General features: G+C 37.3%; 2 protein-coding genes across 14 annotated transcripts in view; both read left to right on the top strand.

Annotated features, from left to right (window-relative positions):
- The first annotated feature begins 1,865 nt into the window (after positions 1-1,865).
- Positions 1,866-10,772, top strand: LOC103510889. Its single transcript, XM_026824830.1, has 3 exons — positions 1,866-2,599; positions 9,794-9,884; positions 10,479-10,772. Exons 1-3 carry the CDS (start codon positions 1,952-1,954, stop codon positions 10,721-10,723), a joined length of 984 nt encoding a protein of 327 aa, XP_026680631.1. The 5' UTR covers positions 1,866-1,951; the 3' UTR covers positions 10,724-10,772.
- Positions 10,773-12,327: 1,555 nt separating this feature from the next.
- The window catches only part of LOC108251835 (5'-AMP-activated protein kinase subunit gamma-1), a 34,648-nt gene continuing 25,276 nt past the window's right edge, over positions 12,328-21,699 (top strand). Inside the window, exons 1-4 of one of the 13 annotated variants that reach the window (XM_026824820.1) lie at positions 12,328-12,606; positions 13,334-13,566; positions 17,948-18,032; positions 18,554-18,717. In XM_026824820.1, coding sequence (XP_026680621.1) covers positions 12,495-12,606; positions 13,334-13,566; positions 17,948-18,032; positions 18,554-18,717 — 594 coding nt within the window. In that variant the 5' untranslated portion in view covers positions 12,328-12,494. Of the gene's footprint in view, positions 12,607-12,717; positions 12,740-13,333; positions 13,567-13,623; positions 13,745-15,824; positions 15,968-16,428; positions 17,004-17,247; positions 17,306-17,749; positions 17,835-17,947; positions 18,033-18,553; positions 18,718-21,699 lie in introns of those variants that run through there. The other 12 variants (XM_017444768.2, XM_026824819.1, XM_026824828.1 and 9 more) reach the window with 12 other exon arrangements.

Genomic DNA, 21,699 nt, shown 5'->3' with positions numbered 1-21,699 from the left:
GAACATAATTTCAGGCCCAAGTTCTGACTAAGTACCATTCAAAGCAAAATTCTTACTAAACTAAAACAAGCTTTCTTTCTTGAATACAAAGGTTCAATACATAAGTTCATTACCAATATACTTACTTAAGATTTTTCTTACAAGAACTTTTCTTTAGTGAAATAATTCTGTAACTTTATTATTATTAAACATTAAGTCAGCTCCCACGGCCAGGGGTCACCTGTGCTCGCCTTGCACGCGGGAGACCCGGGTTCGATTCCCGGCGGGGTCAAGAAATTTGTATCATGCCAATGATTGATTCCATGACTGGCTGTTGCGGGGCCCACTCAGCCTCGTGAGGAAAATGAGTAGCTATGACATATAAATGCGCATAGCGATCGGTGCCAGCATGGTAGGTAAACATTGGATTTTAGGACTTATTAGATATTGGGAAAATCCTACAATGCTGCAGTGAGTACCAAAGTTGTGACATAATAACACAAAGAAACTGCATTTACATTATTAAACATTTAAGTTAGGTAGTAGGGAATCTAGGGATCCCTTAATTCTTCATCACCATAACTCCACCACCAATCATCTATCAACTCTCAGTTGTATGAGAAGTAAAAACTTCATGAACTATTACAAGTACATAATTTTATATCATGTTTGGAAAATAATCTCTACCCTGTATACAGTGGTTCAGTGGGCTCCAGAGACCCCCTAAATAAGAGGTAAGCAGGGCTCCTGCCCTAAATGTTTGGCTCATGGGTCCTTGGTACATACCCAAGATTGCTTTGTGGGAGATAGAAGCCCCCCCCTAAACAAAATTTATTTATTCTTACAAATTGATGGGACATGCCCCAGTTTAGAGATATAAAAAGTAAAAATAATTAAAATAGTATAATAAGTAAGTACCTACCTACCTAAGTAAAATTGTCATAAAATAAGGACCACCAATGTAGTATGGTACATAGCACTGATGACATGTAGTGCTGTTAAAAGTTTCTCACAACATTTTCAGGACATATTATGACCCATTTTAGAAGACGATCCTATTTCGTTTAGTTTAGGACTATTGAGATATTGGGAAAATCCTACAATGCTGCAGTGAGCACTAAAGTTGTGACATAATAACACAAAGAAACTGCATTTAAATTATTAAACATTTAAGTTAGTAGGGAATCTAGGGATCCCTTAATTCTTCATCACCATCAACTCCACCACCAATCATCTATCAACTCTCAGTTGTATGAGAAGTAAAAACTTCATGAACTAATACAAGTACATAATTGTATATCATGTTTGGAAAATAATCTCCGACCATAGGTACCTTCTGGTACTGACATACTGAATGCTTCAATGTTAAGAGAATAACATATTTTATTATTCTCTGATCATAGGGAGTGGACTTAAGATGTTTGTAGCCTACTATTGTTGAATGCAGTGACCTTGTATCTTGGTATTTATAATGCTTTTTATTGTTATTTTTTGATCGGCCGAACCTGGATCTGTTGAAAACAAAACAACATGGAAAAGCATTATAAATAACAAGGCCAGGGTATGTGTGGAAAAATAATAAACTGAATTTCCTTTCCTATAGAGGAGATTTTTTGAAAGCAGCACCAAAATAAATAAAGTAGACAAACATTATAAAGGAAGTTTTTGATGCCGGCCTGTCTATCTCCTTGTTTGATAAAATATGAGCAATGGTGACATTGAAAACGAGAACTTTGTAGACACCGCGGGGAGTGATTCTGGAGATGATAGTGACACGGATCTGTTGAAAACAAAACAACATGGAAAAGCATTATAAATAACAAGGCCAGGGTATGTGTGGAAAAATAATAAACTGAATTTCCTTCCCTATAGAGGAGATTTTTTGAAAGCAGCACCAAAATAAAAAAAAGTAGACGAACATTATAAAGGAAGTTTTTGATGCCGGCCTGTCTATCTCCTTGTTTGATAAAATATGAGCAATGGTGACATTGAAAATGAGAACTTTGTAGACACCGCGGGGAGTGATTCTGATGATAGTGACAATAGTAGATCCGATGGCAATGACAGTCGTGAGGATACCACGTACAATACCATCAACTCATTGGATGCTCTCAAGGAGATTATCACTCAGAATGCAAACGGTCCAGACAATCTCTGGTTCAAACATTACTTCCTGAGACATGTGAACCGACTACCATCAAGACATCAGTACACGGTCAGAAGATTATCGCAATGTCGTGAAGAAGACGAGGGGAATGAACACGATAACAAGTCACCTCAGGAATCTGACACACCGTCTCAGGAATCATCACACAACTCTAGTGAATCTCGAATGTGTCCACCGACCAATGAGAGTTCAGGCGGAGGTGGCGGGAACGCCAAGAAGCCTCTGTCCCTGGTGGAGTTGTTTAGAAATCCCAAGAGTATCTCAACCACAGACATCATCTCTCCACCTCGCAGTAGAGCCACTTCCCCCCGCATTGACAGATACTTCTTCGATAGTTCTCTAGTAGAAATGAAATCTCAGGCATCCTCTACTTCCACGATAGAATATGACTCCGGGGAGGAACTCTGGGTCCGACGCACGTCCGATAATGTCAGTTGTAATGGGTCCAAATCGGTAAGTCCATTTTCTTCTCTCCCGCTCTCATTTTACTAATCCAATATTAATCATTTGGCTTGAGCTGTTTACCCTAACTCGCTAGTTGTATTATTATATAATATAGTTGTATTATAAAGGGACTTGATGGTTTTCAGCACGAGGGATTGTTGAATTTTATTCAAGGGAGAAGGAAACAAATCATAGCTCGTCTGATGGGGGAAATTATCCTTGCATTTTGCATGATATGCTAACTTACCGACCATTACTGACTACGATGGTGCGAGTAGGTACGCAATCCAGTGTAAATATTCAAAATTAATACCTACTATTAAAAACCATATTACAGCATCTAAATATTTATCAAATAAGTAGATAGTTTCCCTGAGTCTGTTTTCTATTAATCAACATTCCAATTGTTAGGTTAAAGAAATTGATTGGTCGGCAATGATGTTGATAATTTATTTATCTGATTCGGAATCACACAATAAACAAAAATAGCAAATAATACGACATACCTCCTTGGTTACCTAGAACTGGAAAAATATGTCAAAGAATGCTGAGTTGTCCAATTTGCAATTATTTGCCGACATTGCAATGCCCAGTGAAAACAAATCCTTATCGTCATAAATTATAACATACATAATTGCAAGTTTGTTTGTCGTTTAGGATAATACAGAATGGCTCAATTTACTTATACGTGGTTTTTTCTCCTAAACAATTCAAAACGAAACTCCTAAATTTATTCAAAAATACCGACCATTCTCGACGTTGCTTAACCTCAGTGACAGAACGAATACCGGTCTATCCAACGCACCACAGTCACTGATGTCAACCATTTTCTGATAGTAAACTCGTTCATTATGAAATTATGATAGATTTTCTTGGGTTCAAAAATGAACCAAACGTGCCAAACAAACAACCCTCTAGCCATCTTCAAGGAAAATAAACAAACCAACATTACAAACAAACAGAAATTTCAAGTTAAGTACAACCATGTAAAAATACTTAGAAGAAGAGCAGCCAGGCAAATTATGTACTGTAGTAAATAAGTAAACATGTTGAAGAAAATAATAGCCATTGGAAAGAAAAAAAAAAGAAGAAAAATAAAAATCATGATACCAGAAAGAATAACAAAAGAAAACCAGTAACAAATGTGGAAGATGTAGCAACTACCAGCATATTTAAAGGGAAAAAAAAGAAGAAAAATAAAAATCATGATACCTTGGAAGAGGCATAAAAGAAAACCAGTTACAAATGGGGCAGATTCAGCATATTTCCCCTCCAGACACTATTTGGCAGAGAAGCCAGTCCGTTACCCAACCCCATTACCATGTGCAAGAACCTCTGCCAACAGAAGTACAGGAACCCTATTCCACTCTCATGGTGCCAGTACCTTTTCCTGCTAGCCACTCGGTCCAGAATCAAGGTTGTAATCAGACAAAGGAAAGATCTGCGTCAAATGTTTTCAAACGAGAAGTGAGGCACCTTAAGAGCTACGAACGCCTAGGAAAACATACAGGGTGTGAGAAAAGTCTGACGACTGAAGTTCTGAACGTGAAATGTCTCCCATACTGAGCTGTCAAAAAATACTATCTGGGATCTGATTAACCATTGGAGTTGAGGCACCTTAAGAGCTACGAACGCCTAGGAAAACATACAGGGTGTGAGAAAAGTCTGACGACTGAAGTTCTGAACGTGAAATGTCTTCCATACTGAGTTGTCAAAAAATACTATCTGGGATCTGATTAACCATTGGAGACGAAATAGTTAGTGGACTTTTAATCGTGACGTAGGTAATAGGTATCCACAAATCAGTCTTAAAACTGTGTTGACACAGCTTAAAAGTAGTTATACTAGATTTTTAGTCATAATGTAGTTGTAGATACTTGATATGATCAAATCTAATATCTAATTTATTACTTAGCTAACATCGGGTGAATTTTATGCGGGTAATGCAGGTCATCTTTGTATTCGAGTAAGTAAAATGTCAGAACACTACCACCTAACCTACAGGTTGATTTTATAATACCTTGTGAGAAAGCTAAAGTCTGACAGGCTAAGTGTAAACTTGAGTGTTCTATAGAAAAATAACAATGTCTAGAAGATATCCTTCCAAGCACCATTGTACTTTGTCAGGTTTTTGTTGATTTAGCATTCATTAGAACTGCTTACCCTCTCTGGTGCAATATGAGTGTTTTTCTGTGCTCTATGCATTCGTCCCTATATACGAGCCATATCAAATGTATCGTCACATAAGCAGAAATATAAAGTACAACGAAGTGAAATATGAAACAAGAGTTCTCCGCTCCTCTTTAATGTAATTTGTTTGCACAGAATGCGAAATTTTTGATATTCATATGGCACCAAACCAATGTTTTAATGTCCAATGTGTCTGTAATTATAAATCAAGATGGCTTGTAGTCGTAATATTGTCACCCAAGTTTTTCATACCCTATAATATGGGTGGATAAACAATGCCTAATTATTTATATTTATTCACAAAGTTATTTTTAACTTGGATAGAAAGATACGTTGTTTACAGATATTGTTAACATCTTTAGTCTCTGACCATTCCCTATTCAGTGTGCTAAGCTACGTAGAAACAGTTTTCATTCAATAACACCAACATTATACACACATGCTAGTAGGTACGTTGTGTTTGAGACATGGGTAAAATAACACGTCGTTTGACATAAATAATTTTCAACTTTTTCTTTCCGAGTTCAAGTATGTTTTGTGAAAAAAAGTGCGTGCTACCAGTAGATTTTAAAATATAAACAAAAAACATGGATTTTGAATTTTACAGTTTATATAAATATTTTGTTCTCAAAGTATCAGTCTTTCTCTTGTATTGTCGCTGAAAATGGATAGGATGTAAAGTATTCGAAACATTTTGTATTCTTTGTAAAAGAACTAAAATTAATTTTTCTCAAAGTGTGCTACCAGTAGATTTTAAAATATAAACAAAAACCATAGATATTGAATTTTACAGTTTACATAAATATTTTGTTCTCAAAGTATCCAGTCTTGTATTGTCGCTGAAAATGGATAGGATGTGAAGTATTAGAAACATTTTGTATTCTTTGTAAAAGAACTAAAATTAATTTTTATCAAAGCTGCAAATTTAACATTTTGACTCTGATTTTCAATGAGTACCCATCCCACTCCAGTGTAGTGTCCAGTGAACATCTGTGTAGTGAGATAATTGACATTGAATGACAATTGAGGAATTTGTTTTGCTGTGAGTGTCGCTTTTTAATCTATTGGGCTTTTTTTTTGCTTCCGTAAGTAGCGGAACCTATGATGTTTACTTCGGGGATATGAAAATTTTGTCCTTTGCGCTTGGACAAGATTTTTTTTTTTTTGCAATATTATTGGAATCATTCCCCATAATGATGGTAGACCCCCCCTTTATTTTATCCCCAAGTTTTTTGTCGCTTCCACTGAGCAGCTCGATTTGAATGTCAGAATAAAATTAACACCTACTAGAGACCAAGACTCAAGACAGATTTGTCCTTCTGTGTTCAGTATCTAAGTAATTCTCCTAAAGCGCATACACCAGATCAGTAGAAAAATGTACTAACCGAATTTGACGAAATTTTCCGTGGTGCATGCGGGTTATGACCCAGATCAGCGATTCCCAACCTTTCTCTCTCTCTCCCTCTGTCTCACTCTCTCTTTTTAGTCCGTCCTCCCTTTACTATTACAATAGTAATAAAAAGGTATAAGGGACGGACTATTGTATTCGCCTCGGTGTCTGTCACTCGCTCGCTCGCTCGGTCTGTCTGTCTGTCTGTCCCCATAGAAGGACTTATCCAAACCTGGTCGACCTATATATCAAATTAAAGGTCTTTTTACCAGGAACACGAAAATGGTGGTGCAAATTTTGTCCAGAAAACCATAAAGCCAAAAAACAAAAAAAAAAAAACTGTTTTTTGGGGGATTTTTTAAATTAAAGGTCTTTTTACCAGGAACACGAAAGTGGTGGTGCAAATTTTGTCCAGAGAACCAAAAAGCCAAAACAAAACAAAAAAAAAGAAAAAAAAAACTGGTTTTTGGGGGATTTTTTTCACATTTTCTCACACAAATGAGCTCTGATCTTGAAATTTGTCGCGATGACCTATGAACTTAAAGCGAGAAAGTTTTAGATAACACTTGAGTCGTTATTTTAAAACCGGTTTTAACGTCACCTATGTTAAGCAAGGCCAATAAATGGATGGGAGACTTAAAGGAATAAAGGGAGAACAGGCTCTAGTCTTGATTTTAAAACATTACATGAAAGTAAAATCGAAAAATCAAATCAAGAATGATAATAAACTGAATATTAAACAAATTAGGTAGGTACATAGGTACTGATTTTCTCTAATCACGATCGAATAAACTACGGGCTAAAAAATTCCCGGAGGGACGGACCCAGCTTGTTTTTTAAAGGGCGGAACATACTCGTAGTTAGATTTATTCTCTCTTCAAATCGCTTTTCGCTGCTGGAAATATTAGTGGAATTTGAAGGCCTTCCCAAATTCCGCGGAAGGACTATGTACTTCCTAGGTTGGCAATCGCTACTCTTGAGAGGTATAGGTAACCAGGATTTTTTTTTTTTTTTGCGCTCGGGTTGGGTGTATGATGATATGGGTATAAATTTGGCATCAACCTTTCTACGGTCTCCTGAGATCGTAATGCGCGACTGTGCCCGTCGATTACAAGCGTGAAGGGGTAACCAGCTAGCATGCCATTTGCATGCAAGTTACTCGTCCTGTGTAAACGAGGCTAACACCCATATTTATGAACAAAATGCTGGCTCTTAAGTTCGTGCCAAGCATAGTCTCAAGGCATTTGATTGGTCAATTTTGACTTGAGACTGATCTAAGAACGATCATTCTTGTTCATAAATACGAGTGTTAGTGTATGGGTACTTTTGGAGTATTTTACGACTATGTGCCGTTGCGTGCCAAGCTGTCCTATCTGCTGAAATGTACTTCATGTACTATCACAGTATTCCTACTGAGAGCTTTCCTTCAAATTGAATTGAACCCCTTTCCTTAAAATGAAACCTCAAATTTTCCGTGGTGCATGCGGGTTATGACCCAGATCAGCGATTCCCAACCTTTCTCTCTCTCTCCCTCTGTCTCACTCTCTCTTTTTTTTTTAAAGGGGCGGAACATAGTTAGATTTATTCTCTCTTCAAATCGCTTTTCGCTGCTGGGAATATTAGTGGAATTTGAAGGCCTTCCCAAATTCCGCGGAAGGACTACTTCTTAGGTTGGCAATCGCTACTCTTGAGAGGTATAGGTAACCAGGATTTTTTTTTTTTGCGCTCGGGTTGGGTGTATGATGATATGGGTATAAATTTGGCATCAACCTTCCTACGGTCTCCTGAGATCGTAATGCACGACTGTGTCCGTCGATTACAAGCGTGAAGGGGTAACCAGCTAGCATGCCATTTGCATGCAAGTTACTTGTCCTGTGCAAACGAGGCTTAGTGTATGGGTACTTTTGGAGTATTTTACGACTATGTGCCGTTGCGTGCCAAGCTGTCCTTTCTGCTGAAATGTACAAATGTACTATCACAGTGTTCCTACTGAGAGCTTTCCTTCAAATTGAATTGAACCCCTCTCTTTAAAATGAAACCTCCTGTAGTAATAACATCCCCTAACGTTTTATGTTTTTTTCTTTTCTTTTTTTTTTCAAGCACAAATCTGTTAAAGAGCTACATACAAAGAGCTTCGGCCTATATGAAGTGTTAATGAGTTAATGACCCACTAACATTTTATGGATGTTTTGGATATTATTTTTCAAGACGACCCAAAATGACTGAGATAAGAGAGAAAACAAACTTACTGGTCCAGTGGTAACGTTCTTGCTTGCCAAACAGAAGGTCCCGGGTTCGATCTCCACCATTAATAATAGAAAGCAAAAAGTATTCGTAATTTGCCCTGTGGATATTTCAACTGGTTACTTTTTGGTGTTCTCGTGTTGACCCAGCACCTAAATGAGATGGTGTCTTTTTTCGTTCATCTGACGAGGGGCATACTACGACACAAACGAGGCTAATGTAGCAGTTAATAATTACGAAATAAAAATGGCAAAGGGACTTTGTTGAAAACGTCCGAACCGAAAAACTTTTGAAAAATATACAATTGTAAGAAAATACAAATAATGTAAGAAAAATATATGCCCCCGAACGACACAAACTACCCAAACGCACAAGTATTTGAATCTCTCTCGCGGCCAGTACAAAGATAATACTTGGGAATCTTGGGAGGAAAATAATACATTTTATTCTTTATCTCAGAAGTCAGAATCGAAATACCTTTTTTTTTTTTTTTTTTTTTTTCCAAGCACAAATCTGTTAAAGAGCTACAGACAAAGAGCTTCGGCCTAAACGAAAATATCGCTAAGGCAAAAGCTTTGGGAACGTTCGAATGTACGTTTGTAAAGTTGTTTTGAACTTTTGATTGTATGTTTGTAAAGTTTGAATGTAAAGTTCTTAACCCTAGCGGATGTTGTCCGAAACAGCTAATCCCAGTATTCTCAGTTGATAAAAAAAAAAAAAAAAAACCCTTTGATATTGTATTAACAAGTTGCCCTCATCCCACATCGTTCCCAGCTAGGGCACTTCGAATGAATGCCGGATGTGCTTACGAAGGAATGCTTGGAAATTCTATCCTAAAACAGGGAGTTAAGGGTGTGATTCTTTGCAAATTTCCACCAGCTACAATTGAAAAATTAACGATATATGTTCCTAATATTAATACATTGAGTAGTAACAGTACTTAGTAAAGGTTTCGGAATGAACAGCAATAAATTTTGTCTCTCACTAAATTCCATTTAAATATTTTTTATTTTAACTAATGGTAATGGAGCCTCTTCACAAGTTTTGTGGGTATCGTCAACGTTACTACGATCCTCTTTTGCAATGCCTCCTCTCTTTTAATAAGTCTTTTTTATAACTTAAGGGGGAGGTTTTGGCCCGCTAAAATTTCGGGCTTGACGCCCGCCGCGGCTTTAAAGCAACAATGTTTTCAAATGTAAACAAACTGCGACCCCTTTTGTCCGCACACCTACAGTTTGAATTTTCAGTTCCCGACTAAACTAATACAAGTAAAGCAATGACATAAAAAACGCCTATGACATAATGACCTACCCGTTCGGCCCTATATCGCATTCACTATTGACATCCAATAAAGCTTAATGTTTATTTCTATTCCTCAGGAGCTTGCTTCACACTCTCAAGGACTTCCCACCATAGTAACAGAAGATGTCGACAATAGTAACTCAGGGAGCCAACATCGACAGCGTTCTGGTAAGTTTTTTCGTAAAAAGAAAATATTCAGCCAGGAATTTTTAGTTAAAGAAAAAGCCTTGCTAACTTCTCAGTGGTCTTGTTTCTCAATAAGAGGTAAGTTGTATATTAGTAGTAAAGTAGTTTATCATTTCGCGTGGTAGCGCCTGTCGAAACCATTGGAAAATCGAGGGAAAACCGTTTCAGTTTCTAATTGGAAAATACAGCTTAGGATCGTATTTTAATATGTTTACTTGTTCAGTTATTCTGTTCAACACAATAAGGTCCGTCAGACGTTAGAAGCGTAGTCGTCTGAAAATGATACAGGCTCTCTTTAAATTAGACACTATCATTTCCATAGGTTTGGTTTTTAAGGCCACTACGCGCTACTCAGGCGTAACCGCGTAACGCACACTAGTGAAACGCGTTTCAAGTTTCATGAAACCCCTACATAAGGTCAAGCAGTACACACTGGTGAAACCGAGTTTCATGAAACTCACTGTGAATTGACATAGGAAACACGTTTCACCAGTGTACATTGCGTCTAAAGGTCGCGCGACCACGCTTCCAATATGTGACGGGCCTAAAACGTATTTCCTCTTCGGTCATTCTCAGGTACTTGGGGTCAGTCCAGGAGTGGTCGAACTACACCGCCTATAATCAAATCCAATTTCAAGGACAAGCGGAAATGTGGAGAAGATTCGGGCAGTAATTCGGAGAGCCAGTCACCAAAAAAAGGATCGGCGTCGGTGTTTGATGCCATTCGGCCGCGGTCGAAATCTGACGCCAGCTCAAAACCAGCGAAGAAAGGTGGAAACATTATTACCCATGTGAAGAATGCTGTACAGGTAAATATTTAAGATTAGGAAAATGACCTGATAGTCAATTCCCAGCATTTGATACCAACCATATTTAGGCCTTGGTAACTATGAAGATTCATTCTAAATGTCTAATTGTTTGGCCTATCTACATATTTTATTGTAAAATAAAATAAAAAATAGAAACAAAATCAATAAAAAATTACAAAATACCTAAATCTATCATTATGGGAAACACAATTAACAATAACAAAATTAAAGTGCTTAATAAGAGTATGTGTAATAGGACTAATAAGTAATAGTCCATATTATACTGCTCAAATAAGATCAAGTTTCAAGTCAATCGTAGCTGAAAACTTAGTTTCAAGATTTGAACCACACAAATGGATATCTTAAATGATATAAAAGCACTTAAGAAGGGTAGATGGGTCTACTCAATTTTTCCATCGGAGATCTTAAATGATATAAAAGCACGTAAGAAGGGTAGAAGGGTCTACTCAATTTTTCCACGACACTTTTGGAATTCAAACCGAAGTTCCCCCGTCTTTGAAACCAATTCCCAAGTCATATGTACTGCTAGAATTGTACTCAACGACTGAAATTGAAATGTGCATTCCAGTCATACTCTTACGACTAATTTGAAACAAGTCATAAGGTCGGCTTGTTGTTATGAAGTGTGATTTTATAGTACAAAGATAATACTCAAAAGTCTGACAGGCTAAGTGTAAACTTGAGTGTTCTATAGAAAAATAACAATGTCTAGAAGATTTCCTTCCAAGCACCATTGTACTTTGTCAGGTTTTTGTTGATTTAGCATTCATTAAAACTGCTTACCCTCTCTGGTGCAATATGAGTATTTTTATGACTGAGATAAGAGAGAAAACAAACTTACTGGTCCAGTGGTAACGTTCTTGCTTGCCAAACAGAAGGTCCCGGGTTCGATCTCCACAAAAAAAAAACTTGTAATTTGCCTGTAGATATTTCAACTGGTTACTTTTTGGTGTTTTTGTGTTGACCCAGCACCTAATTGAGATTGTGTCTCTTTTCGTTCATCTAACGAGGATTATACTACAGTATGGATATTCGACGACACACAACTCGAATATGGCAGCTATTTCATTATTACGAAATAAAAACGGCAAAAGAACTTTGTTGAAAATGTCCGAACCGAAAAACTTTGGAAAAATATACAATTGTAAGAAAATACAAATAATGTAAGAAAAATCTATGCCCCAAACGACACAAACTACCCAAACGCACAAGTATTTGAATCTCTCTCGCGGCCAGTACAAAGATAATACTTGGGGATCTTGGGAGGAAAATAATACATTTTATTCTTTATCTCAGAAGTCAGAATCGAAACTAATATTAATACATTGAGTAGTAACAGTACTTAGTAAAGGTTTCGGAATGAACAGCAATAAATTTTGTCTCTCACTAAATTCCATTTGAATATTTTTTAAACTAATGGTAATGGAGCCTCTTCACAAGTTTTGTGGGTATTGTCAACGTTACTACGATCCTCTTTTGCAATGCCTCCTCTCTTTTAACTTTTAATAAGTCTTTTTATAACTTAAGGGGGAGGTTTTGGCCCGCTAAAATTTCGGGCTTGACGCCCGCCGCGGCTTTAAAGCAACAATGTTTTCAAATGTAAACAAACTGCGACCCCTTTTGTCCGCACACCTACAGTTTGAATTTTCAGTTCCCGACTAAACTAATACAAGTAAAGCAATGACATAAAAAACGCCTATGACATAATGACCTACCCGTTCGGCCCTATATCGCATTCACTATTGACATCCAATAAAGCTTAATGTTTATTTCTATTCCTCAGGAGCTTGCTTCACACTCTCAAGGACTTCCCACCATAGTAACAGAAGATGTCGACAATAGTAACTCAGGGAGCCAACATCGACAGCGTTCTGGTAAGTTTTTTCGTAAAAAGAAAATATTCAGCCAGGAATTTTTAGTTAAAGAAAAAGCCTCTTCTTACTAACTTCTCAGTGGTCTTGTTTCTCAATAGGAGGTAGTCAGGGAGCCAACATCGACAGCGTTCTGGTAAGTTTTTTCGTAAAAAGAAAATATTCAGCCAGGAATTTTTAGTTAAAGAAAAAGCCTTGCTAACTTCTCAGTGGTCTTGTTTCTCAATAAGAGGTAAGTTGTATATTAGTAGTAAAGTAGTTTATCATTTCGCGTGGTAGCGCCTGTCGAAACCATTGGAAAATCGAGGGAAAACCGTTTCAGTTTCTAATTGGAAAATACAGCTTAGGATCGTATTTTAATATGTTTACTTGTTCAGTTATTCTGTTCAACACAATAAGGTCCGTCAGACGTTAGAAGCGTAGTCGTCTGAAAATGATACAGGCTCTCTTTAAATTAGACACTATCATTTCCATAGGTTTGGTTTTTAAGGCCACTACGCGCTACTCAGGCGTAACCGCGTAACGCACACTAGTGAAACGCGTTTCAAGTTTCATGAAACCCCTACATAAGGTCAAGCAGTACACACTGGTGAAACCGAGTTTCATGAAACTCACTGTGAATTGACATAGGAAACACGTTTCACCAGTGTACATTGCGTCTAAAGGTCGCGCGACCACGCTTCCAATATGTGACGGGCCTAAAACGTATTTCCTCTTCGGTCATTCTCAGGTACTTGGGGTCAGTCCAGGAGTGGTCGAACTACACCGCCTATAATCAAATCCAATTTCAAGGACAAGCGGAAATGTGGAGAAGATTCGGGCAGTAATTCGGAGAGCCAGTCACCAAAAAAAGGATCGGCGTCGGTGTTTGATGCCATTCGGCCGCGGTCGAAATCTGACGCCAGCTCAAAACCAGCGAAGAAAGGTGGAAACATTATTACCCATGTGAAGAATGCTGTACAGGTAAATATTTAAGATTAGGAAAATGACCTGATAGTCAATTCCCAGCATTTGATACCAACCATAAAAAGGATCGGCGTCGGTGTTTGATGCCATTCGGCCGCGGTCGAAATCTGACGCCAGCTCAAAACCAGCGAAGAAAGGTGGAAACATCATTACCCATGTGAAGAATGCTGTACAGGTAAATATTTAAGATTAGGAAAATGACCTGATAGTCAGTTCCCAGCATTTGATACCAACCATATTTAGACCTTGGTAACTCTATGAAGATTCATTCTAAATGTCTAATTGTTTGGCCTATCTACATATTTTATTGTAAAATAAAAAATAGAAATAAAATCAATAAAAAATTACAAAATAAAATGTATCATTATGGGAAACACAATTAAAGTGCTTAATAAGAGTATGTGTAATAGGACTAATAAGTAATAGTCCATATTATACTGCTCGAATAAGACCAAGTTTCAAGTCAATCGTAGCTGAAAACTTAGTTACAAGATTTGACCCACACAAACGGAGATCTTAAATGATATAAAAGCACGTAAGAAGGGTAGAAGGGTCTACTCAATTTTTCCACGACACTTTTGGAATTCAAACCGAAGTTCCCCCGTCTTTGAAACCAATTCCCAAGTCATATGTACTGCTAGAATTGTACTCAACGACTGAAATTGAAATGTGCATTCCAGTCATACTCTTACGACTAATTTGAATCAAGTCATAAGGTCGGCTTGTTGTTATGAAGTGTTACAGGGTGATGCGAGAGAGGTGGCTTTTTGGGGGGGCTAACTTCAATTCCTTTAATTATTTTTGGCTTTATATTTATAGTGATTTAGAATTGGTTTAGTGCGATCTTTTAAGATAATTTTTTAGGTGGGCTTGATTCATTCCCCGTTTTTGAGGGACTTTTATTTAAAAATTGATGAGATACTTTTTATGTGGCTACCTATTTTCTTTCAATCCTTTATGGTTGATTCTGTGCGATCTTTTGGAGTCCATTTGCCATTCAGTGAGTGACACTGACATTTTAGGAGTTGTCTCGTCTCTTTATGTGAATGTAGGAAAATGGAGTGAATTGAATGATCATTCAATTATTTGCTAAAATTATCAAAAAGTTGATAAAATTTCATACCTCAGCTGGGGTTGAACTAGCGTCCTCCTGTTTACCAGACGAGCGCCTTAATCACTACACTACCGAGGTAATTAGTCATGACTATTGCTTAACGATGAGTTTCACACGCATCCAGACGCACTTCAGAGCTTACTAGGCATCTCTTACTAGGCTCCTGATAAACGGGCAACAAGACCGTAAATAGGCATAACAAGAATGATAGAATAGAATGTACTTTGTTTATCCTGCCCGAATATGACTGAAAAGTCCCTTTACCCTGGGGTAAAGGGACTTTTACGGTCTAAACAAGGTCTCGTACATCTGATAGGATAACAATACATACAAAAGTACGGCAATAAAAGACCCCGCTTAACAATTTTTTGAAAGATTGTACCTACCATGGAACCGCTTCGAATTATTTCAAGGCTTATTCTTTCACATACCTATCGGGGGACTGCATTTAATTATTTAAAAAACATTGTTTTTATAAAAATAAAATAACTGCATTTAAATATTAAATACCTACCTAAGACATTGTTTTTATAAAAATAAAATAACTGTACTCGAAATACCTACACATGAAAATTTATCTCACATCTGAAACTGAAATAATTGCTTCCAACTCTACAAGGTAGGAGAAGCATTCACTTTAGGCCATATACGAGGTAATTATGTACTTTTTATTTAAAGCACAAGCCTAAAAAGTCGAATAATATTTTTCAATCAAATCAAACTTAAATCAATTAATTTAATTTATTTTTAAATCAATTTTATTGCCATTTAAAATTTCAAAGTCTTAGGATTTTTTTTTAGACAAAAATTAATTCTGTGGGGTCTGACTGAACTCACCTCACAGCTCACCAGTTAAGGGTTAATTGGTGTTCTCTTGGTGTTTTCCTGAAGGATGAATAAATCCAGTTGCTTGTAAACGAATCAAAAGTGAAATTATCGCAAAAGCGATACTATAGTAAAGTTTCTATAGATGGATGAAGTCAAGAAATGGGATCATTTTGAAGTCTACAAATCAGATTCTCATTCTCACGAAAGCTTCAGTATCTAACAGTTTAACAGAAATCAAACCTCACAAGATAACGGAAATACCAGTCACCCTGTATTTAGATAAGAGATTCGTGTGAACAGATAATGCTCAGGTGTCATTTGTGTATTTTGTGTGCAGTGCGATATTTTCATTTGTTCAAAAAAGAAAAAGTCTTTATTATAATTGCAAAATTAGTACAAATGTTCCCAAATGTTTATTACAACCATCACCATCCTATACATGTGGTTAATCAACAGGTAATGTCCTTTAGCAAGAGAGAAAAGCTTGGGGTCATCTAGCTATCGTAATGTTGTGATTACTGAACTCGTGATTTGTGACGTATTGGGGCAATAACACTTCAGTGTTTCTTATATGAGGGTTCACAAGTTTGAGTCCCAGCGAAATTATTCGATTTTAGGGACGTTGAACGGTAGAGCGGTCACGATACTCGCCCGGTATTCAGGAGGGTGCGGTTCAATTCACTTTGAAGGGATTTATTTTTATTTGAGTGTGCTATATCTTAATGGGCGACTAACGATTGATACTAATAGACTCTTGAATGGAAGGTAACAACCAGTTAATCACAATCACTAGGTGAGGTTAATTTTAGAGAACCTACTGACTCAGAGAGCTCCATTATTATGTAGCCAATTTGTCAGCTCCATTACAATTGCGGTTAAATTTTCAAATAAATGTTGATAAAATTCCATGCTTTGGCTGGGATTGAACCCACGCCCTCCTGTTTGCCAAACGCCTTGCCCAAGCCACCGGATCCAGAATGAAAAAATCCAAAGTCAAAACGTGCCTTCTGGGCGATGTTTTATCTCGCCTACCCATGTTTCTTGTTATTATCTTTAGACTAAACCAGCGGTTCCCAAACTTTGTTTTTCTACGCGGCCCTTTTTCTTCAATATTGTGAACGCTTCGTGGCCCCTTTACTATATTTTATGTGATCTTCCCGGGGGTCGCGAAGTCCCCCTCGGGGGCCTTGGACCCCAGTTTGGGAATCACTGGACCAAATCTTTTATACGCCAAGTCCGCGAATAAATCATCTCTGATAACGTGGAGCCAAAGATAAAAAGAGCCCCCCCTCCCCCTTGCAGCGATTAAACTAATAGTTTTTGTCTCGCTTGTACTAAGTAAATAGCCCCTCGTCAGACGGGCGAAAAGAGACGCAGTAGTTCCCATTTAGGTCCTAGGTTAACACAAGTGCACCGAAAAGTAACAAGTAAACCGTTGAAATATAAGTATAAGTGCAAATTTTTGACTCTGGTAGTCGTGAGATTGTATGTGGTAAGTAGTATTGGATCAGGGTAAGAAATATCCTCCGGCGGACTGCACTTTTATAAGCAATGTGCTTATAATGTGGTTGTAGTTGTTGTTGTTGTAGCGGCTTTAGCCGAATGGTGATGGCAGAGTAAAGAAAAGACATCTTTTTATATCAGCCATACACCGGGTAGATGGTTTCTAGTCATGTTTAATTGGCTTGCTCTGAACTGCAGTCAACCATTGTGTATCTGTTTCGATTTTTTAAACCGTTGAAATATAAGTATAAGTGCAAATTTTTGACTCTGGTAGTCGTGAGATTGTATGTGGTAAGTAGTATTGGATCAGGGTAAAAAATATCCTCCGGCGGACTGCACTTTTATAAGCAATGTGCTTATAATGTGGTTGTAGTTGTTGTTGTAGTGGCTTTAGCCGAATGGTGATGGCAGGATAAAGAAAAGACATCTTTTTATATCAGCCATACACCGGGTAGATGATCTTTAGCCATGTTTAATTGGCTTGCTCTGAACTGCAGTCAACCATTGTGTATCTGTTTCGATTTTTGTCTGTGCCTCATATCACCAAAGTATGAAAAAGTATCTTACAAGTGTAATAGCCAATGGAAAAGCAGAATTTTGAATTTTGACGAATTAGATCGAAATATGGAATTGTAAATACTTTTCCATACTTTGGTGATATAGGGCACTGGTGTTTTGCGTATTTTAGATTTTTTCGTGCAAATTTTCTGACTATATCTTGGTTTTGTGTTTCAGAACTCCTTAATGTCCTCTGGTTCAAAGACAAATCACAGCAGTGGTGCTTCCATTGTGTCCGACAGCAAAGACAATTTATCCTCAGGTATGTATATCTTACTTCGGTGGCGTAGTGGTTAAGACGCTCGCCTGGTAAACAGGAGGGCCTGGGTTCAATTCGTGCAAATTTTCTGACTATATCTTGGTTTTGTGTTTCAGAACTCCTTAATGTCCTCTGGTTCAAAGACAAATCACAGCAGTGGTGCATCCATTGTGTCCGACAGCAAAGACAATTTATCCTCAGGTATGTATATTTTGTTTCGGTGGCGTAGTGGTTAAGACGCTCGCCTGGTAAACAGGAGGGCCTGGGTTCAATCCCAGCTGAGGCATGGAAATTTGTCTCCAATATAATTTAAGAATTTGATTAGGTCACAGTGACATGGGGCTGGAATAGCCAATGGCTTTTACCAATACCAAGATTAATGATCCCTAATCGACCTCCGTTCCCGAGTGGATATCACACTAAGTTTGCACGCCGGAGGTCCCGGGTTCGATTCAGGGTGGAAGTTTTTTCGGTTCTGTGCTTGGAGTTCGGGTTACATTCAGCCTCGTGAGGATAATTGAGTAGCTACTTTAATCGAGTAGATGAAAATTAATAGTAGAGGAAGCACTTATTAATGCTGTGATACCCACTAAAGTTGTGAAGAAACTCTCTGCTTTACCATAAAGATTCATGATTTGATTTATAAGATGTAATCAGGTCGCTGGAATAGCCCATGACCTTACTTTTATTAATACCAATAATAATGATCCCTTCTATTCCAGGAAAACAGAAGCATGAAGAGAATCACGTCTGGAACGGGACTGTGTCCCGGCCGAGGGCAGATTCAGATAGTAGCAACAACAATAAAGGTGCCGTCACCAAAGTCATCGAACTATTTCGACATAGATCTCAAAGTGCTGTGTCTGCCGAGGATAAACGAAAAGCGGTAAGTGTTTAATGCCCGATCTTTTTTTATGGCTTTCTTTTGAGTGGCGGGGTTCTCCTGGAGGACCCGCCACCCAACCATCAGACAGTTATCTGTTAATCTTACCACAGACAGATTTCTATTGATCCAGAGTTTAAGAAATACTGGCCTGTGTATATCAAATGGGTGACGTCAAAGAAAACTCTTGACCCTGTGTTAACTCTCAGTGGTAAGAGCGGCCATTAGTGTTTTATTTGGGCTCTTAGCTTAGAATCTGAAGTCCCATTATGCTAAGGTTGGCCATTCACTATCAGGTAGAACTGATAGTGTATGGCAGCAATAATAAGTTTCTCAGGCGACGAAAACCTTTGAACCAATCAGAAGGCGCCTTACAGTGTCGCCACATTGAACATTGTAGTCACCCAATCACGTATATTGGTGCTAAATCTCGTCTCTTACCTAAGAATCCTTATTTGCAAATCCATGTTGACTTTTTTTTATCTCGGCTAGTTAGCTGTGTGCTAAGGTGGAGGTCGAAAGCTCTAACTTTAGTAGACCAGGGCATTAAGTTGATTTTGGCCATTCTAAAAACTCTAAAAAGGTTGAAATGAAATCCCTTGTGAACAAAATGGCAAACAGGTTGATATTGAAAGGGTATACCCCTTACATCTATAACCTTCACGGGAGTGCAAGCAATAAGTTGACAAAATTTCATAGCAATCGGATGAGCGGTTTGGCCAGGCATAAAGTTCGAACACACAAACAAACAAACATTATTTTTTATATATTAGATTATGATAGTATGACCTCTCCTAACCAACCGTGTGCATTTCAGACTGCTGGGTCATTTGTTAAATCACTGATACTCAGTAAAAACATGACGGGTGCAATTTGAACGTCAAAACTTGGGGATTAACCAAACTAAATAAGTCGGAAATCGGTGATACAACAGAATATTAACCTTCACAAATTGGGGTTTTTGCGAAAAATTTAACGAGTTTTTATGTATGTGTTAATTGCTTAATTGTTTTCAGTTTTAAAACATTGAAAACATTATTTTCTTAGTACCTGCATTGACTCAGAAAAGGATGTGTGTTGAATTTTCGTGATTTTTTTTTTTAATAAACCCAAGTAGGTAATCAGTAAAATTTCGGACATAATTTTACATGTTGAAACCAGTTTATAAAAGTAATAAAGAGTAGGTACTAGAAGTTTTCCGTCCGTTGTTCATTCCAAAAAATAATTAAAAAAATTCTAGTTGAAGGAGAGAAGTCACTGAAAAGTGGTGTTCTTTGTCCCAGTAGACATCAATAGGACAATACACGGTACCTAAGTAAATACCAAGTGATAAATGAAATGTTTCGATTATCATGTGATTCGGTGCAACCAGATATTATCTGGTAAGATAATTACGTTCCTTGGCGTTCACTCCCCTACCGGGCCGCTCAGTATTTATCATAATTGACATACCATGGCATTGATGAAGTCTATCTCAGCAGGAAATTCTAAAGAAAATTGTCGAGGGAGTATTGTACCAAACCAAGAGCAACGAGCTCAAATTCATTATCATACAGAATTTTATTCTAGCCATGGAAATACCTGTTTATAATTGTTTATTGATAACAAAGTTTGGAACAAATATTGTGCATTGTAGTCCGAATTTAATTTTTTTATATTTTTTTCATATCACACGACATGAGCAAATATTTATTTATTTTATGGAGATTTAGTGTGTCTAACTATTTAAAAAAGAAGTGTTGTAATTTCTTTTTCCTTTAATTTGATATTGTGAGTGAATAATCAATCTACAGTATTTTATTAGTGCTCTCCAAGGTTTAACTATCCCATAGTAAATAACTGTTTGATATTTTATAACTTTTAACCCCATCTGAATTTTTCTCCAATAAATGATTTTTTTTCGGTATTGATAAACGAATTAATCTAAAAATTATACATAATACAACAATTAATCTATAAACAGTGAGTTAAGTTGTTTGTTCTCAGTTCAAATTGTTGAAAAAAAACTTGATTATTTTAGACCAGGGTTTGGAGGAAATTTGGTAGGGTCCAAGATGCGTATTTATTTATCTGAATATTTGTGAATTAATAAATTTTGGTCACTTTTGGGCGAGATTATTTGAATGCCATTTGAGACCCTTTTTAGACTCGTATTTGAGACCCTTTTTACATACTTATTTGAGACCCATTTTACATACTTATTTGAGACCCATTTTACATACTTATTTGAGACCCTTTTTACACCCTTATTTGAGAACTTTTTTTTGGCTCGTATATGAGACCCTTTTTACACCCTTATTTGAGAACTTTTTTTTGGCTCGTATATGAGACCCTTTTTAGACTGGTATATGAGTCCTTTTTTAGACTGCCTGGGTTAGGGGACTTTTCAGTCCTACTCGGGCAGGATAAGCAAGATACATTCTATTCTACGTACGTATTGTGTCTGACTCAGAGTCCTTTTTACATACTTATTTGAGACCCTTTTTACACCCTTATTTGAGAACCTTTTTTTTTAGGCTCGTATATGAGTCCCTTTTTAGACTGCCTGGGTTAGGGGACTTTTCAGTCCTACTCGGGCAGGATAAGCAATATACATTCTATTCTATTGTGTCTGACTCAGAGGAAAGAGCAGACTGCTGAAGTTTAACAGGTCCAATACAGCTGTACTAGTCTGTCCTTGGTATAACTTTGAATCTGTGACTTGCCTTCAAAACCTTCACACATGAAATACACGTGCTAGACCGACAATGTACCTAATGAAATAATTGTGCGTATAAAGGGTGTTATGTTTCACAGTAGTGCTATAAATTGACGTTCCATTGTTCAGGCGAAAATTTGCATTAACATGAACTTCGTCGATTGAGTAGCTGTAGCTGGGTTTAAATGTTTCACACATGAAATACACGTGCTAGACCGACAATGTACCTAATGAAATAATTGTGCGTATAAAGGGTGTTATGTTTCACAGTAGTGCTCTAAATTGAC

The sequence above is a fragment of the Diaphorina citri genome, unplaced genomic scaffold, assembly GCF_000475195.1.
Source record: "Diaphorina citri unplaced genomic scaffold, Diaci psyllid genome assembly version 1.1 scaffold653, whole genome shotgun sequence".
Lineage (NCBI taxonomy): Eukaryota > Metazoa > Arthropoda > Insecta > Hemiptera > Psyllidae > Diaphorina > Diaphorina citri.
Note: the sequence above shows the minus strand (reverse complement) of the source record. Positions and strands in the feature narration are given on the sequence as shown.

Bases quoted from the DNA above. Each gene is read 5' to 3' on its own strand.
- LOC103510889 (XM_026824830.1), top strand. From the start codon at position 1,952: ATGAGCAATGGTGACATTGAAAATGAGAACTTTGTAGACACCGCGGGG. The intron at 2,600-9,793 runs GTAAGTCCATTT...TCTATTCCTCAG, and splicing joins GTTGTAATGGGTCCAAATCG to GAGCTTGCTTCACACTCTCA. The intron at 9,885-10,478 runs GTAAGTTTTTTC...GGTCATTCTCAG, and splicing joins CCAACATCGACAGCGTTCTG to GTACTTGGGGTCAGTCCAGG.